Below are 17,684 nucleotides of genomic sequence, written 5' to 3' on the forward strand. Positions count from 1 at the left end.
TGGAGGGAGACGCCGGGGGACCTGCACAAGCTGACATAGGTAAGTGTTACCTACTATTTGCCACCACACAGTGGCGGATAGTAACTCCATCAAATTCATAAAATACATAATTTTCGGAATTTGATGAATAGCATAATTTCCATATCCCCATACTAATGTACTAATGTATGGGGAGTGTGGAAATTAACGCAGGGGGACTTAACCAGGAGATATCAGTGATATCTCCTGTGTTAAGTCTCTTCATGAATACTAAAATAACAGTAATTAAGGAAAATGGCCTTAAAAAACGTTATTTAAACGTGTTGATGAATAGGCCCCTATGTGACTCATTTTGATTGAGTCAATCAGTGACACATACTGGGGCTGATTCTGACTCGGACACAATTTTTAATGATCACGTAAATTAGTGATTTTTTGCGACTGCACATGCCACCCATACACAAACCCCCAGTGGCAGAACATGCCATCCATACACAAACCCCCAGTGGCAGAACATGCCACCCATACACAAACCCCCACTGGCAGAACATGCCACCCATACACAAGCCCCCACTGGCAGCATGCTGCACTTAGTATATTAGTTTTCACCTTCCACTGCTAGACACACCCCTGATTGGCAATAGATATGCCCATTGGTGGATCTAGACACAACCTCTGGGAGGAGCATAACTCCCCCCCTCAATGTCTCACTGCGCGCTAAGTGCTACCGGCTGTAATCTCCCTGAAACTAGTTTTCAAAAGTAGGCAAGTATGCCTTTATGTAAGTTAGGGCCTCATTTATCAATGAGTTTTATCACTCACAAGAAGTGACAAAACTCATTGTGTATGATAGCCAATCAGCTCCCAACTGTCATTTGTCAGACAGAAGACTGTTGGGAGCTGATTGGCTGGAGCACCATTATCATACACTACTCCTTGTGAGTGACAAAACTCATTGTGTATGATAGCCAATCAGCTCCCAACTGTCATTTGTCAGACAGAAGACTGTTGGGAGCTGATTGGCTGGAGCACCATTATCATACACTACTCCTTGTGAGTGACAAAACTCATTGTGTATGATAGCCAATCAGCTCCCAACTGTCATTTGTCAGACAGAAGACTGTTGGGAGCTGATTGGCTGGAGCACCATTATCATACACTACTCCTTGTGAGTGACAAAACTCATTGTGTATGATAGCCAATCAGCTCCCAACTGTCATTTGTCAGACAGAAGACTGTTGGGAGCTGATTGGCTGGAGCACCATTATCATACACTACTCCTTGTGAGTGATAAAACTTATTGATAAATGAGGCCCTCAATTTGTTAATTTCCTTTTATGTTCTTGACCAGGGGTTCTCAACCCTAATTCTCAAGTACCACCAACATGTCAGTATTTAGACTTATGCCGCGTATCCACTAGCAGATAACGGAACGATAGTACGATTACAACATTGTAATGGTAGAGTCGTTCCTTATATGTGCAGTGCCTACACTGAGCGATATGCCGTTCAGTGTAGACACCCTCCCTCATCCCCGAACATGCCCAACCTGCCGTTATCGGCAGATTGACCGGCATGTTCAGGCGATGATTGATGTCGGAAACGAACAGCGGGAGCGCGCATCGCTGGCCGTTTCCGACATTATGGTGCACTATTTGTGCACGATTAATGAGCAATTGAACGATTAAGATGTCATAATTGTTCAATCGCTCATTGAAATTGCCTAATGGATACGTACCTTTAGCCATTAATAGAATCATTGCTATACCATGAACCTTTTGAGGAAAGGAATGAAAATCATGTACACAATATTCATATAAGTAACTACTCACCTCCATCATTGGCTGATCCACAGTTACGTTTGCATTTGCAATATTAGATATTATCTGCACCAAGTAATCTAAATCTTTTGATGAACTTGAAATACTGACGTTCAGATCCAATAAAACAGTTTTGAGATTGTCAAGAAATTTTACCATGTCCTGTTGTATCTCTGGACCATTTATCACGTCCTATATTGAATAGAGAAAGAAAATTGTTAAAAATCATTTTATTGCCCTTCTCATTTCCTGCCCAATTTTACTTGTTCTTACCAGTCCCTTCTATAAAGCTGCATACACACACAACGATTTTTTTTGAACGATTATCGTCAAACGATATCGTTTAACGATAGTAGTTTGAAAAAATCGTTCACTTTCTGAGTTAAAACGATGAACGATTATCGTTCATGCGCGTTCACGTTTGTAGTTTGTAGTTCAGTCAGACTTGTCAACTCAACGATTTTCATTAAGGGTATATGCAAAAATCGTTTGTAGTTCAAAAAAATCGTTCATTACACTTTAAAAAATCTGACAGATAATCTGACAGAAAATCGTTAATACAATCGTTGGTAACAAAATCGTTGTGTGTGTATGCAGCTTTATGGAGCGTACACACGGTCAGATTTGTCAGACTTGTCAGATTTGTCAGATGAACGACTGAACGATTGAACGATTTGAACGATTTTACCAAAGTTTTGAACGATTTGAACGATTGAACGATTTTTGACTGCATTAAAATGAATGGAATCGTCCAAGTCTGACTGCAAACCCATCAGATGTCAGATATCGTTACCTGACAAACGGGAACGCGCATCGTTGATCGTCCATCGTTCAGGCATGTCAGATATGTCAGATTTTCCTTCAGATATGAACGACTGAACGATTTTTAAATCGTTATCGTTCATATCTGAAGGAAAAATCTGACCGTGTGTATGCACCATTACTGTTACAATTATCTCCTTGCCATTAGACCAATGAAATATCGGACAGTAAGTGACTGTGAAAGAAAGTCAATCATTACAGTCTTTACTGCCTTAAAATTTTCCCTCTACCTCTAGTCACATATTACTTATATAGTAAATTATCTATCAACATGATCTTATCACAGAGTAGATTATAGCAGTGGCGCATGCAGGGGGGTTTTCTGAGTACCTAGAAGACTGTGTGGGAGCAAAGGCATAGTACAGAATTTGCAAACAGGAGATTGGCCAGGCAAGCCGAGGTCAGGGTAACCAGTGGAGGTGCAGAACAAGATTGAGGTTGAGGTAACAGGCAGAGTTGAAGAACGAGGGAGTTTAAATGGTCAGAGGGCCTGCTTCATTACTGATCGCAACTGCGATTACGCACGTAATCAGACGATTGTTACAATCTGCGCATACATCGCAGTGCACGAACTAGCCACTGCGATTGGGAGTGCGATCGCAGCGACTACGCAGACCTATTGCAGAGTGATTGACAGGAATTGCGGTTTGTGGGAGGTGACGGGGGTGGTTGGCGAAATGCAGACGTGCCAGTGCAGGGGCGTGCATAAATTATCCACTGCGATGCCATATGCAGCTCGAGTGCTCAGTGCGTGCGACGAGGTTAGCAGTTCCTGAGTAAGGTCAGAGCTTGTGCAAGTGTGCGTGAGGCTGCGATGGTGCTCGATGTTACCGATGGTTTAGCAGTCTTGCTAAACATTACGGATGTGTGTAAGGTAAGGTGGGCGTCCTTGTGCTGCGACGGCATAGCGTTCGCAATGGATTAGCATATCATCGCAGCCAGACTAATGAATCAGGCCCAGAGCTGTTGTCAGCTAATGGTGTGTACACACGGCCCGATTTTAATGATCGATATGAACGATAACGATATTGTTCATATCGTTATCGTTCATATAGTTCATTTTTTGGTGCCTTCCGACCCACAAATGACCAGCGATGCGCGAGCATGTATGGATGATACTGGTATTGTCCATCGGGCCGTGCATGCATGCTAACCTGGACAATTTCGTACAGATTACATTGGGACCCGCGATCGTTGATCGTGGGACCCTGGCCTGTCGTTGGTGGGTTGGTGGTGTACTGGATGATCAATTTCGATGATCTAGCACACCGGGAAGGTGCAGGGAGATCAGTCAGCGATATCGTTATCGCTGACTGAACGTCCGTGTGTACGCACCAGAAGTCATGAAAAGGTTGCAGTTTTGCATGCTGACCAAGGGCCTGATAGAGCCAAAATCACTCCAGGGCTTGCGGCTGGGAGACCCTACCGCAGGGTCTCCTTCGCAAGTCCGATGGTCGCGATGGTCTTGACCATCGCGACCATCTTTTAGGACGCTCGTATATGGTGTGGGTGGTGACCCACAGCTATACGAGCATCCAGGAGGACGCTCCATTTTAATGGAGGAGGGCCCTGATTCAGAGCGAGCGCTCTGCTCAGAGCGTTCAGCTCTGAATCAGGCCCTTGGTCACTTAAAAATTGGCCGTGTCAACATGACACATATTCCCCTCTCTCATCACTCTGAACATTCCTTTCCATTCCATATGCACCTTAACCCCAGTAGTACCTCTTATACAGTCCTGCCTATGCAGTGCCCCCAGTAGTGGTCCCCCTATGCAGTGCCCCCAGTAGTGGTCCCCCTATGCAGTGCACCCAGTAGTGGTCCCCCTATGAAGGGCCCCCAGTAGTAGTCCCTCTTATACAGGCCCCCAGTAGTGCCCCTTATACAGTGCACCCAGTAGTAATCCCCCTTATGCAGTGCCCCATGTAGTGGTCTCCCCTATGCAGTGCCCCCAGTAGTTCCCCTTATACAGTGCCACCGGTAGTGGTCCCCCTTATGCAGGCCCCCAGTAGTGCCCCTTATACAGTGCCCCCAGTAGTAAACCCCTTATGCAGTGCCCCAGTAGTGGTCCCCACTATCCAGTGCCCTCAGTAGTGCCCCTTGTACAGTACCCCAAGTATGCGATGTCCCCAGTAGTGGTGGCTCTTATACAGGCCCCCAGTAGTGCCCCTTGTACAGTACCCCTAGTAGTGGTACCCCTTATGCAGCTCCCCATTAGTTCCCCTTATACAGTGCCCCCAGTAGTGGTCCCCCTTATGCAGGCCCCCAGTAGTGCCCCTTATATAGTACCCCCAGTAGTAATCAGTGAGCACCTTGGAGAAATCAGTAATCCCATTTCACATTACTATACTCCAGCTACAATGAGAGCTTTCTAGGAGCACTGTGGGAGACTGGAAGCATTTAGCTTCACTGGGCTATTTACCATCACCACCTCTGTTTGTTACAGTTGTTGCCTTTATTACTGACGTACGCAACATTGAGGGGCTGGTTACAATTTCAATATATCTGCTCCCCTGTGACTTTGTCAGCCACATATTTACGTGGTTCCACCATTGTCAGTGTTTCATTATTAGCAGTTTTTTCAACTGAGGACTTTTATTGGTTGTTTTTTTGTCTCTTTCTGTTTCAATTTTATTTATTCATTTTCTTATTCATTATTATTTTATGTCTCACTGTGAACAATTTCTCATTGTGATTTAATGTAATCATATGTTGTAGCGTTATCCCCACTCCCAGGAGTTTTATATATATGTATATTGTTATATTGTTTCTGATTAATAATATTTATAAATGGTATTTATTTGTACATTAAAATTATATATCAACACTCCTTGTTGTGCGTGTTAAGCGCCACCCACTTTTTTATATTACAAAGATTTATACTCTTATATTAACTAAACTTTTTACCAGGAGATTTTGCCACTCTCTGAAAATCATTGCAGTGTAACATTCATCAATTCCATTACTCCAATTCCCATTGTTGCAGGTGTAAATCATGTTGCCCATTTGGAAGTCATTATTAAGAGTGCACGACAACAAAAAGTTTTCTTTATCTGGTGTTTCAGGACAGTCGGCTGTTGCAGGACAATTTGTTATGCTTCTTACTGCAATAGAAAAATATGAAAATATTTGTGTTATATCTTTTATTAAACATACAGTACTAGGGATAATATATGAGATAAAATACATAAGTTTACCATATACGAGATGAAGTACATATATTGAAGATTTATGGTGAGCACCCAGTCATGTCTTGCTATACTCTGTGCTAAGCTGGACTTTTTCCAACTACCTGCAGTACCACTTCTCCCTGCTAGGAGTCTCCTAGAGTCACCGATCTCTTTACAGAATATGAGTACAAGATTGCAAAATGCAAGCAAGACCGCACCCTGTACTGTCAATGTTCAAACCTTGCATGCTAATCAATCTTGGCTAATCATATTCAGGCTGAATGCTTGATCCTGTGTATTAATTCTCCTGGTAGCAGGTGCAGCAAGATCAGGGTACCAAGCATATTGAAAATTAGGGTTAAGTCCACTTGGCATACCCACTCTCAAAGTACTGTAATGCATGCCATGTTTTCTGTGCTATAAACGTGTGCATTGTGAAAGTGGTGGATTTACATTCTCTTGAATGTCACCAGATGGGGGATGTAGTCGGCATCCCAGCATGAGGGATACTGACGGTCGGAATACCGGCATCGAAATCCTGACAGGTCGAGATCCCAGCATAAGTATCCCGAAGGTAAGTATCGGGGTGTTAGGGGGAGGTAGCAGGGTTAGGCACTAGGGGGAGGGTTAGGGTTACCCACTTGGGAGTGTTAGGATTAGGGTGCGGGGAGGGGGAGGTTAGGCTTAGGCACTAGGGGGGGAGGTTAGGGTTAGGCTCCGGGGAGGGAGTGTTCGGTTTAGGGTGTGGGGAGGTTAGGCTTAGGCACTACGGGGGTAGGTTAGTGTTAGGCACCGGGGGTGAGGGGAGAAGGTTAGGATTAGGGTAGGGGTTAGTCTTCCCTATGGTTGTCGGCATTCTGGCTGTCAGGATGCCGCTGTCGGTATTCTGACATGCAGCATCCCGACAGCCAGGATTTTATACCCAACCCCCAGATGGGTTCTATTGATCCTGCAAGATTCTCTAGCACAGGCCCTGCCAACCTGTGGCTCTCCAGCTGTTGTGAAGCTACAAGTCCCAGCAGACTATTCCACCAATTAGCTGGTAAAGCATGCTGGGACAAGTAGTTCCACAACAGCTGGAGAGCCACAGGTTGGCCAGGCATGCTCTAGCATGTCCGCAACAAGAGTTATAATAAATTTAAATACACAAATTGTTGATGTTTAGAATTATCGATGCAGTTTCTACATACTGTATATCTGCAATATGAAATCTAATCCCAAAAGAGAAGAACAAATAAACAATAAAAGATTAAGTATTATACCCATGTATACAATGCTATTTCTTGGTCACAGAGTTTCAAAGCTGTATGGAAATACCATCATCATTATATACATATTTCTCAACAAGGGAACAGACAGTGAGATTTCCTATCGTGGAGAACAAACAGATTGCAGCGAAATATAAAAAACGTATATTCGCAATAAATTTATAAGTGTAGTGAAATGAATATAATATACTGTGGAAATATATACATATTCAAATGGATGTTTCTTGTGCAATTGAATTGCAATTACTATTTTAGAACAAAATTGCATGTCATTGCCATAAAACATTGTGTCTATTTATACTAGCGTTAATATGCAAGCATAGATTATATATATTTCTAATTATACTGAGGATAAATATCTGTCATTTTAACTGTATAGGTGTGATAATTTATCAGCCTTACAGACATTCACTACACTGTGTATTTTTTCCTAACTCATGTGTAGTCACTACTTTAATTCATCAGTTAAACTGCTACAAACTCAGCTGTTATTTGACAAGCTGAAATTGCAACACTGACCATGAAAATGTGATGTCATTGGGAACATTCCGCCTCTCTACCAGAGTCTGCCTACAGATTGGCAGACTCATATGTCAATCTAGCTCAACAACCTATCAGAGTACAGCCGGTGCTATTTAATTCCGGAACTGTGCCAAACAGTCTTGTGCTTCCTTGACAAAGCCCCAGCGAAACGCGCGTCGGTCAGCCTGCTGGGGGTTCCATAGTGCGCACTCTGGACCCCCGCAGCACGGATATCACCTTTGAAGGAAGAACTCTATGACAGGTACTTCCTTCTACTTTTTACTGCTCTCTCATTACTGCCAGCCACTGGGACTCCCTGCGCTGCGTGTGGCAACAGGGATACCAGCGAGACTAGGCTTTAAAAGCAGAAGCAGCTAGAAGCAGCTTATCTATTTTCATTGTGTCAGTACCAAGGACTCTCATTTATGTCCTCTATTTATAAGACGGGAAACAGCAGATCCCAGGTATGTATATAAGCACACAACTCTTATGATCTATTTCTAATGTAAAGGGTATACTGTTACATCTATTCTCCCAGGTAGAATTGAGGGACGCCTCTACTACCAATATTTAATGTATTATATTATATAATATTATATAGAATTGTCATCCGTGGTGTTTAGCATTTTAATTATGGTATATTGTTTTCATGTTTAATTTACCGTATATACTCGAGTATAAGTCTGACCCGAATATAAGCCAAGGTACCTAATTTTGCCACAAAAAACTGGGAAAACTTATTGACTTGAGTATAAGCCTAGGGTGGGAAATGCAGCAGCTGGTAGTGCCCCCAGTAGTAATCCCCCCCTGGTAGTGCCCCCAGTGGTAATCCCCCCTTTTAGTGCCCCCAGTAGTAATCCCCCCCTGGTAGTGCCCCCAGTGGTAATCCTCCCTTTTAGTGCCCCCAGTAGTAATCCCCCCCTGGTAGTGCCCCCAGTGGTAATCCCCCCCTTTAGTACCCCCAGTAGTAATCCCCCCCTGGTAGTGCCCCCAGTAGTAATCCCCCCTGGTAGTGCCCACAGTGATAATCCCCCCTGGTAGTGCCCCCAGTAGTAATCCCCCCCTGGTAGTGCCCCCAGTGGTAATCCCCCCCTTTTAGTGCCCCCAGTAGTAATCCCCCCTGGTAGTGCCCCCAGTAGTAATCCCCCCCTGGTAGTGCCCCCAATGGTATTTCCCCCCTTTTAGTGCCCCCAGTAGTAATCCTCCCCTGGTAGTGCCCCCAGTGGTAATCCCCCCCTTTTAGTGCCCGCAGTAGCAATCCCCCCCCTGGTAGTGCCCCCAGTAGTAATCCCCCCCTGGTAGTGCCCCCAGTGGTAATCCCCCCCTTTTAGTGCCCCCAGTAGTAATCCCCCCCTGGTAGTGCCCCCAGTGGTAATCCCCCCCTGTCAGTGCCCCCAGTGGTAATCCCCCCTTTTAGTACCCCCAGTAGTAATCCCCCCCTGGTAGTGCCCCTGTAGTAATCCCCCCCTGGTAGTGCCCCTGTAGTAATCCCCCCCAGTAGAGAGAGACGTAATAAAAATAAAAAAAACCACTTACCTGAAACCCCCGCTCCCAGTCCCGCCACTATCCGCTCCTCCGGCCGCTTTGCATTATGGGAGAGACGTCGTCATGACATCTCTCCCATTACCCACTGCGGGAGCAGGAAGATGGCTCCCTCAGAGGGAGTAGCAGCAGCAGCCGATGAGAGTCTGACAGACTCTCATCGGCTGTTGATTACAACAAACACACAGCTGCCGGCTCCGGCGGCTGTGTGTTTGTGCTGTGTAGCGCTGACCGAACTCCGTCACAGAGACACAGTCTGCACCGCGGCCTGTATGGTACGCTACTCAGCTGCATACCATGCGGGCATGACTCGAGTATAAGCCGAGGGGGTGCTTTTTCAGCACAAAAAATGTGCTGAAAAACTCGTCTTATACTCGAGTATATACGGTATATTATTATTTTTCATTTTGTCTTTTTCTTTCTTGATTTATTTTCACAGTGTTATTGCGAATATATGTTTTTTATATTTTGCTGCAATCTGTTTGTTCTCCACGATAGTAAATCTCACTGCCTGTTTCCTTGCTGAGAAATATGTATATAATGATGATGGTATTTCCGTACAGCTTTGAAAATCTGTGACCAAGAAATAGCATTGTATACATGGGTATAATACTAAATCTTTTATTGTTTGATTGTTCTTCTCTTTTGGGATTAGATTTCATATTGCAGATATACAGTATGTAGAAACTGCATCGATAATTATAAACATCAACATTTTAAAAAATGTTTCAGTGGATCTCCTGCAAGTGGAGAAATTTGTGTATTTACATTTATTACAGACACTGATAGGTGTTATTTAAGCCATTTTTTTTTTCTTTTTAATATACAATAATAAAAGCTTGTTTTAAACAGTTATATAACAATAGTGATAGGAGTGTGCCCTATACATGGAGTCTTTTTCTGTTCTCTTCTCTTTTTGATACCTACGGTATATATTACTCCTGGGTGTACCTCCCTTGTATATGCCTTTTCTCTTATTTGATTATTTTCACGAATCCATTATTCCTGTGCAATCACCTCCTCCCTGCCTCTCTATCCCTATCATACGTACTAAGTTGAGCTAGTCTGACATTCTGATATACTTCACATCCATCAAATCATTAGTAGCAAACATTTGCCAAATGCATTTGGTACGCTTGTTAACCCGCATATTTGCTAGCATTTTTATTTACACAATAAACACTAGTGGGTGTGAGACATTATTGTGTTAAGTTTGCGTTTGGTTTGTACCGAAATCAAGCATTTGAATCCCCTCTTGTAAAAATTCTCCCTTTGCTTCTGTAAGTGGCAGGATGCTCCTATTTATGTTTTTTCCTGAAATATGTACATATTTACCTTGACAAAGCACAAAGGCGAAATGCGTGTCAGTGTTCTCGCTGTGCTTACTTACTAACCTAACATTATGCTATTATCCTCAAGATGAGGAACTGTCGCTGCAGCATATTGAGAAATCCTAACTTAGCAGGCACCATCTTGTATACAGAAATATATATATATATACACACACACACACACACACAAAATCACTATATGGACAAGAGTATTTGTCCACACCTGTTACTTACTGAATTCAGGTGTTTTATTCAGACAGATTGCCACAGGTGTATAAAATCAAGAACCTAGGCATGCAGTCTCCATTTGTAAACATTTGTAAAGGGCTCAGTGACTTCAAGCGTGGTACTGTGATAGGATGCGTGGTACTGTGATAGGAAGCGTGGTACTGTGATAGGAAGCGTGGTACTGTGATAGGAAGCATGGTACTCTGATAGGAAGGGAGGTACTGTGATAGGAAGCGTGGTACTGTGATAGGAAGCGTGGTACTGTGATAGGAAGTGAGGTACTGTGATAGGAAGCGTGGTACTGTCATAGGAAGCGTGATACTGTCATAGAAAGCGTGGTACTGTGATAGGATGCGTGGTACTGTGATAGGAAGTGAGGTACTGTGATATAGAAGCGTGGTACTGTGATAGGATGCGTGGTACTGTGATAGGAAGCGTGGTACTGTGATAGGATGCGTGGTACTGTGATAGGATGCGTGGTACTGTGATAGGAAGCGAGGGACTGTGATAGGATGCCACCTTTGCAATAAGACGGTACGTGAAATTTCATCCCTGCTGGATATTCCATGGTCCACTGTAAGTGATATCATTAGAAAGTGGAAGCGTTTAGGATCAACAGCAACTCAGCCACGAAGCGGAAGACCACGTAAAATCAAAGAGCAGGGTCAATGACTGCTAAGGCGCATGGTGCATAAAAGTCGCCAACACTCTGCTGATTCCATAGCTGAAGATTTCCACACTTCCACTTTCCACTGGCATTAATGTAAGCGCAAAAACTTTGCGGTGGGAGCTTAATGGAATGGGTTTCCATGGCCGAGCAGCTGCATGCAAGCCTCACATTTATTATTTAATTATTTATTAACAGTTTCTTATATAGCACAGCATCTTCCGTTGTGCTTTACAATTGGAAACATTAATAGAACAAAACTGGGTAATAACAGACAGATATATAGGTAGGAAGGCCCTGCTGGCAAGCTTACAATCTGTAGGGAAATAGGCATTGATACACAAGTATAGGTGCTATATATTGCAATTTTGGTCCAGCCAGAATGCAGAGTTTCTTGGTGGGCTGCATGATCCAGTCACACAGGAATGTCGGCCAAATGTCAGGAGGATGTGAAAGAAAGACAATGTGTGAGGTTATGTGTGGACTGTGAAAGGAGATGTAATTAGACATGGAAGCTATGAAGGTTATGTGGGCGGTTCTGGAATCTGATAAGCTTGCCTGAAGAGGTGAGTTTTCAGGGAATGCTTGAAGGATTGGAGACTAGAGGTAAGTCTTATTGTGCATGGTAAGGCATTCCATATAGTTGGTGCAGCCCAAAGAAAGTCCTGTACCAGTAAATGGGAGCAAGTAATGCGTGGGGATGAGAGACGCAGATCTTGTGCTGAGCGGAGAGGTCGGGTTAGGAGATATTTTGAGATGAGTAAACAGATGTATGTTGGTGTGGTTTGGTTAATGGCCTTATGTGTATGTAAAAGTATTTTGTATTGAATACGGTAGAAAACCGGCAACCAATGGAGTGACTGACAGAGTGTCTTGTGTGAGATATGGTCGAATTTTGGATATGTTTTTTAGATGTATGTAGCATGATTTTGAGACAGATTGAAGTCACCAAGTCCAATGCCAAGCGTTGGACGGAGTGGTATAAAGTACACCGACACTGGACTGTTGAGCAGTGGAAACGTGTTCTGTGGAGTGAAGAATCACGCTTCTCTGTTTGGCAGTCAGATGGGCGAGTCTGGGTCTGGCGGATGCCGGGAGAACGTTACCTGCCTGAATGCATTGTGCCAACTGTGAAGTTTGGTGGAGGAGGGATAATTGTATGGACCTATGTGTCAAGGTTTGGGCTAGGCCCCTTATCTCTAGTGAAGGGCAATCTTAATGCTTCAGCATACAAAAACATTTTGAACAATGCTATGGACTGTATTCAATTAAAGGCGAAAAGTTGCAATCCGCGAAAAGGTATCGCCGATTGAGTCTTTTCGTCTGTTCGGAACTTATGTCCAAATTCAATTCCAGCGCTATTTCGCGTCTGTGGAAAGTCAGTGCAATGTAATAGGCGAGAAATAATCTCTTGTGAATAGCAGGAGAAAAGAAGTGCAAAACCTTTATTTTGGGGTACAAACGTTGGGAAACGACTCATGGGACAGCCCCCCAAAGGACAACTGTGCCAAACAACGCAAAAAAATGTAAGAACACCCCAATAAAGTAATTTCATTTTGGGGGCAAAAAAGTAAAAAGTGGGGGGACAAGCATAAAAACTAGCGAAATAGACTTCTTGGGGGTCAGCAAGGATGGGTCAGGTGTTATTAGGATTGCAGGTGCATGGCGCAGGTGCGTTTTTCACGTTTTTATAACAACACTTTACAGTCTTTAAATTATGCTAGCACCCATTTTCAAGTACCCCAAATTTGACAGGACTACTTTATTTATTTATTTTTTTAAACTGCTTTAGGTCATTCTTCACCACTTTTACTGAAAAAGTTTTAGCTTCACCAGGGTGGTTGAAGCTAAGGGGGAAGGAGTGTGACAGGGACAGCATGCTTTCACATGAGGTTAATGTGGAGCAGCAGGTTGGTGCAGAGATGGAGCAATAAACAGCATGGTAATGAGATCCAGTCCAGGTTTTTTCTGGGAACAGTTGTAAGCCGCAAAGCAAGGACAATTATCAGCACCTGTTATCTGTCTTTAAAGTTGTGTCAGTGCAAATCCACAATGCTTCCGATGGTGAAGCAGTCGCCCCGGGTGATTGGCTGGGGGTGTGGGGCATACATGCCTACCCTCCCGGAATTTGGCCCTGCCCCCCTATTTAAATTTGAGCCACTTGTGGCAATTTACCATGAGGGGGCGGGGCTTAATGATGCAAACCATCAGGCCCCACCCCCCATCGCCACCCTCCTGCTTCTCTTACCCGGGCTTCTCCCGGGAAGAGAAAAAAAGTAGGCAAGTATGGTGTGGGGTCATGATAGGAAGTCATACGGATGTATTACCAACTGTAAACTGCCATGCTGTGAAGTATATGCTGGCCTACGCTTACCTGATGCTGTTTCCCTGCCTTTTCACAATATTATATATATATATATATATATATAGACAGATAGATAGATAGATAGATAGATAAATTCAGTGTCACTCGCAGGGCTTGTCAACAATGGTAATTGTGGTGTGTAAACACCTAACACCAACCGGTACCATCATTGACAAGCCCTGCGAGTGCCACTGAATTTACTTCTATCTACATTTACCCTGTCTGGAGGCACCTAGGCATGATGGACGCATGATTGAATTGAGTGCCGGCCTTCTCTGATTATATATATATATATATATATATATATAAATATTGTGATAACTTGGGGTAATTAGCTCAGTAGATTGGGGTCAGTGGTGCAGTGATTAGGTGCAGAATTAGAGTCCACACATGGCATTCCAGTAAAATAAACGAAAATGGTGCTTTACTTCCACATGGTAATCAGGAAACAGAAATAGAAAATAACAAACAACCTAGCCCTCTGTTAGGGCACTAGCTCACTTCTTGAACCCTCCTCTATCAAGGTGCAGCTAGTCTGCCAATAAAGTCTGCCTGCTTCTCTGCAAGCCTATGGCCGGCTCCAGTCTGGCTTGGCTTGGCTGCCACAGCTATACAAACACAGTCAGTCTTGGTGGCCTTCCCAGTATGCTCCAGGTATAGGCCCTGGCTACCTCAGCCTGCAGCCCAGCTGCTTCAATGTCACTCAGTCTGAGATGTTTATGGTCCCCCCCTTGCCTCCTGCAAGGTTCAGACACAGGCCTACTGGCCCTTAATGGCTTGCTTAGCATCACTGAGCTCTCTGGCTGCCACAGTCCCACATAGACTGTCTCCACAAGCAGCCTGACTGGTTTGCCTTCTCATCAGCCCACACATGAGCTCTCTCCACAAGGTGTGTCACAACTCAGTATTTCTACCCTGTGTGGGAGGATCTCTCCAACCCCACACAGAATCTGCTGTTCACCAACGCCATCTCTGGTGATACTGCCACATATCCCCCTCCCCAGCTTGAAACCCCTGTATTCAGTGACATGGGATGAGGCAGTCTCATGACAATGTTCCTCTTCACTCTCCTCATGAGGGAAATCCACCACATCCACGGTCATACAAACCCTTGTGATCTCTGGGGGTCTCATCCCCCAAGTTCCAGAGTTAATTTTTCTCCTTTTTTTCCTCACTTTATGTTACTAATTGTGGCACTTGTTTTCTTTATGCAGTACTTGAGGCTCACCCTTGGGTACCACATCAGGCATTAAGAACTTGATGTAACTTTTTCCAAAGAAACATACTTCATCTTTACTCTTGCCACCTACATCAAAATCAAGCAAGTTATTTTCCTCAGAATCTTCTTATTCAGACCAGGAACAGCTTTTTCTTTGTTTATTTTTTTTAGAACAAAGGGTTCTGTTGCTTAAACCTCTAAAAGGCACACCTTTTGTCCAACTTCTGCTTGTCAAGTCTTTAACCTTCAGCCTTAAAGCCCTGTATTGGCTACTGGCATACTTCACTGATAGCTCCTCTTCATTCAAGGGGCCAACAGCATCCCGAGTCATCAGCATCACAACTTCTGGATCTTGACTTTATGTCAACAGACCATGTACCAGCACTGCCACCCTCAGATTCCAGACTCTCATGTCCATGTAAGATACTTGAGTGTTTACTCAATTGATCCGCAGACTTTATCTCACGGCTTTGAAGGCTATCTACCACTTCATTAAGGCATATATCATTTGCATTTTCTTGTGCTCCCGCTTTTTGAGCCTTGAAAATATGATGAACAATTTCAACATGTTCCACCAGCACAGGTTGTAGTTCACTCTCCACAGAGGTCTTTATTTCACTTCAGAACGTTATCCACTTTCTTTGCCTCTTCTGATTTTCCCACTACCATGTGGAACTTTTTCTGAGCTGTAGACAGCTGCTCTTCCAGCTGGGCAATTTTTGCCATGGCGCTTTCCAACTTGCTCTCAGATTGTAGCAGATTGCTCTTCACAACTTCAAATTCAGCAATTCTCAACTTTTGTACAATTATTTCAGACTCTGGGGCCTATTCATCAACACTAAAATAACGTTTTTAAGGACATTTTCCTTAAATAACGTTATTTTGGTATTCATGAACAGACTTAACACAGGAGATATCACAGATATCTCCTTGCTAAGTCCCCCTGCGTTAATTTCCACACTCCCCATACATTAGTATGGGGATGTGGAAATTATGGTATTCATCAAATTCCGAAAATTATCAATTTAGTGGGTGGGGGGGCCAAAACTTACCGCATCTGTAGGCAGTGCTGCGCATGCGCTGGTTTTACAGATGTAACAGCGCATGCGCAGCACTGTTTCCAGACGCGATAAGGTAGTGTAGGCAGGGAAAAGTATCTATTTCCCGAAAAGCTGTCATCGCAAAAATGACAGCTTTTCGGAATAGATACTTATGGAGAGGTGGAATGATGAATTCCACCTATAATTAGCTAGAACTCCATGAGAGTTCTAAAGCTAATTATCTCCATTGAATTTTTACGTTTAATGAATAGGCCCCTCTGCCATGTTTAATTCACATTGCAACTCCAATTCTTTGGTATTCTTCTCCACTTGGAATCTTTGCAACTGGTCCTGTGTACTTAGCAGACACTTCTCAAGACTCTCACTCTGTTCTTGCAACTTCCAAGCCCTGCCATGGGCAAAGTACAGCTCTCTCTCCAAAGATTCAGTTTGCTCTGTGGCTTTATGCAGACTTTCCTCCAGGAATACATTTCTTTCCGTCAGACCTTCTAAAACTGTTCTATCTGCAGCTAAATTGGATTGGAGCGTTTGTACTTGCTCCTTACAGCTGACTTCAAGACGGACAAACTCCATCTCTTTTCCTTCCACGATCTGTCTCCCACTGAGCGCGAGTCTGCAGCATCTGGAGATACTTCTTTCACTTCACAAAACTTTTCAGCCAGGGAACTTTTCTCCAGTTCACAATCTTTAAGATTTACTTGTGTGGACACAATTAAAGAGTCTTTTCCTTTTAATACCAGAGTCAGATCCACCACTTTCACTTGTGTGCGCTCTGCATCATTCTGATGTCTCTGGACACATTCTTTCAATTCTTCCACTTCCTGCTGAAGTACCACACACTTTTGCTGCAAATCATGCAATACCTTGCTCTAATAAGTCATTCTTTGCTAGGAGCCCATCATTCTCATACTTTGTAACACATTTGAATGCTTCAACCTCCTTAAGGTGTTCAGACATCGCTGCCAATTTGAGGTCTGTCTCTTTAAGAACGCCACGGTTTTTTATTTCATTCTGCACAAATGCCATAATCAAAGAAGACAATTCACTTTGTAATGTCTTTTCAATTTGCTCAAAAGTCACTTATCTGGTCACAATAGCGCATAAGTGTTTCACGCCAAACTTCACACAGAGAGTCAAATTTTTCTATGCTGACATAGTCCTCTCCTAGTGGACCTTGCACCATACACTGACATTTTTAATCTGCATATTAAATGTCTCTTTGTATGGAATAACACTTTTTAACCCATCACTTTGAAAAGTTTCACCACAGAGGATTTCAAACAGCTTTGAATCATTTCCTTGTAAACAGACTTTGGGCCTGATTCAGACCCGCTCGCAAGCGGGTCGATGGTGGCCCAGTGCACACGCGCGGCGTGTGGACTGCGCGTGTGCGAGCCCCGGAGCTCGCTCCGGGACTCACTACAAAAGAGGCGGCTGTCGATGTTGATCGACTGCTCGCCCCATTTTGTAGGTGTGGAGGGGGAGGGGGGGTGATGATGACGCATCTGCTGATGACGTCATCTTTTGTGCGCCGATTGAACGGGTGCGTGGTCCCGCTCCCGGCGTTCACTTCACGGTGATGTATTTAAGGTAAGATGTATGTGTTTGTCTTTAGCCTGACGAAAGTGCCACAATAAATGGCACTGAAACATTGCCTTTTCATATATGCTGTCTAAGAGTTTTCTATTACCA

General features: G+C 43.8%; 1 protein-coding gene across 1 annotated transcript in view; it reads right to left on the reverse strand.

Annotated features, from left to right (window-relative positions):
• LOC148533788 (adhesion G protein-coupled receptor F5-like) overlaps positions 1-17,684 on the reverse strand; it is a 481,437-nt gene that overhangs the window by 27,246 nt on the left and 436,507 nt on the right. The window contains exons 12-13 of the mRNA XM_088467202.1: positions 5,527-5,723; positions 1,812-1,991 (exon numbers count right to left, since the gene is read on the reverse strand). Coding sequence (XP_088323328.1) covers positions 1,812-1,991; positions 5,527-5,723 — 377 coding nt within the window. The remainder of the gene's footprint in view (positions 1-1,811; positions 1,992-5,526; positions 5,724-17,684) is intronic.

The sequence above is a fragment of the Taudactylus pleione genome, unplaced genomic scaffold, assembly GCF_031769625.1.
Source record: "Taudactylus pleione unplaced genomic scaffold, aTauple2 ptg000070l, whole genome shotgun sequence".
In the NCBI taxonomy this organism is placed as follows: domain Eukaryota; kingdom Metazoa; phylum Chordata; class Amphibia; order Anura; family Myobatrachidae; genus Taudactylus; species Taudactylus pleione.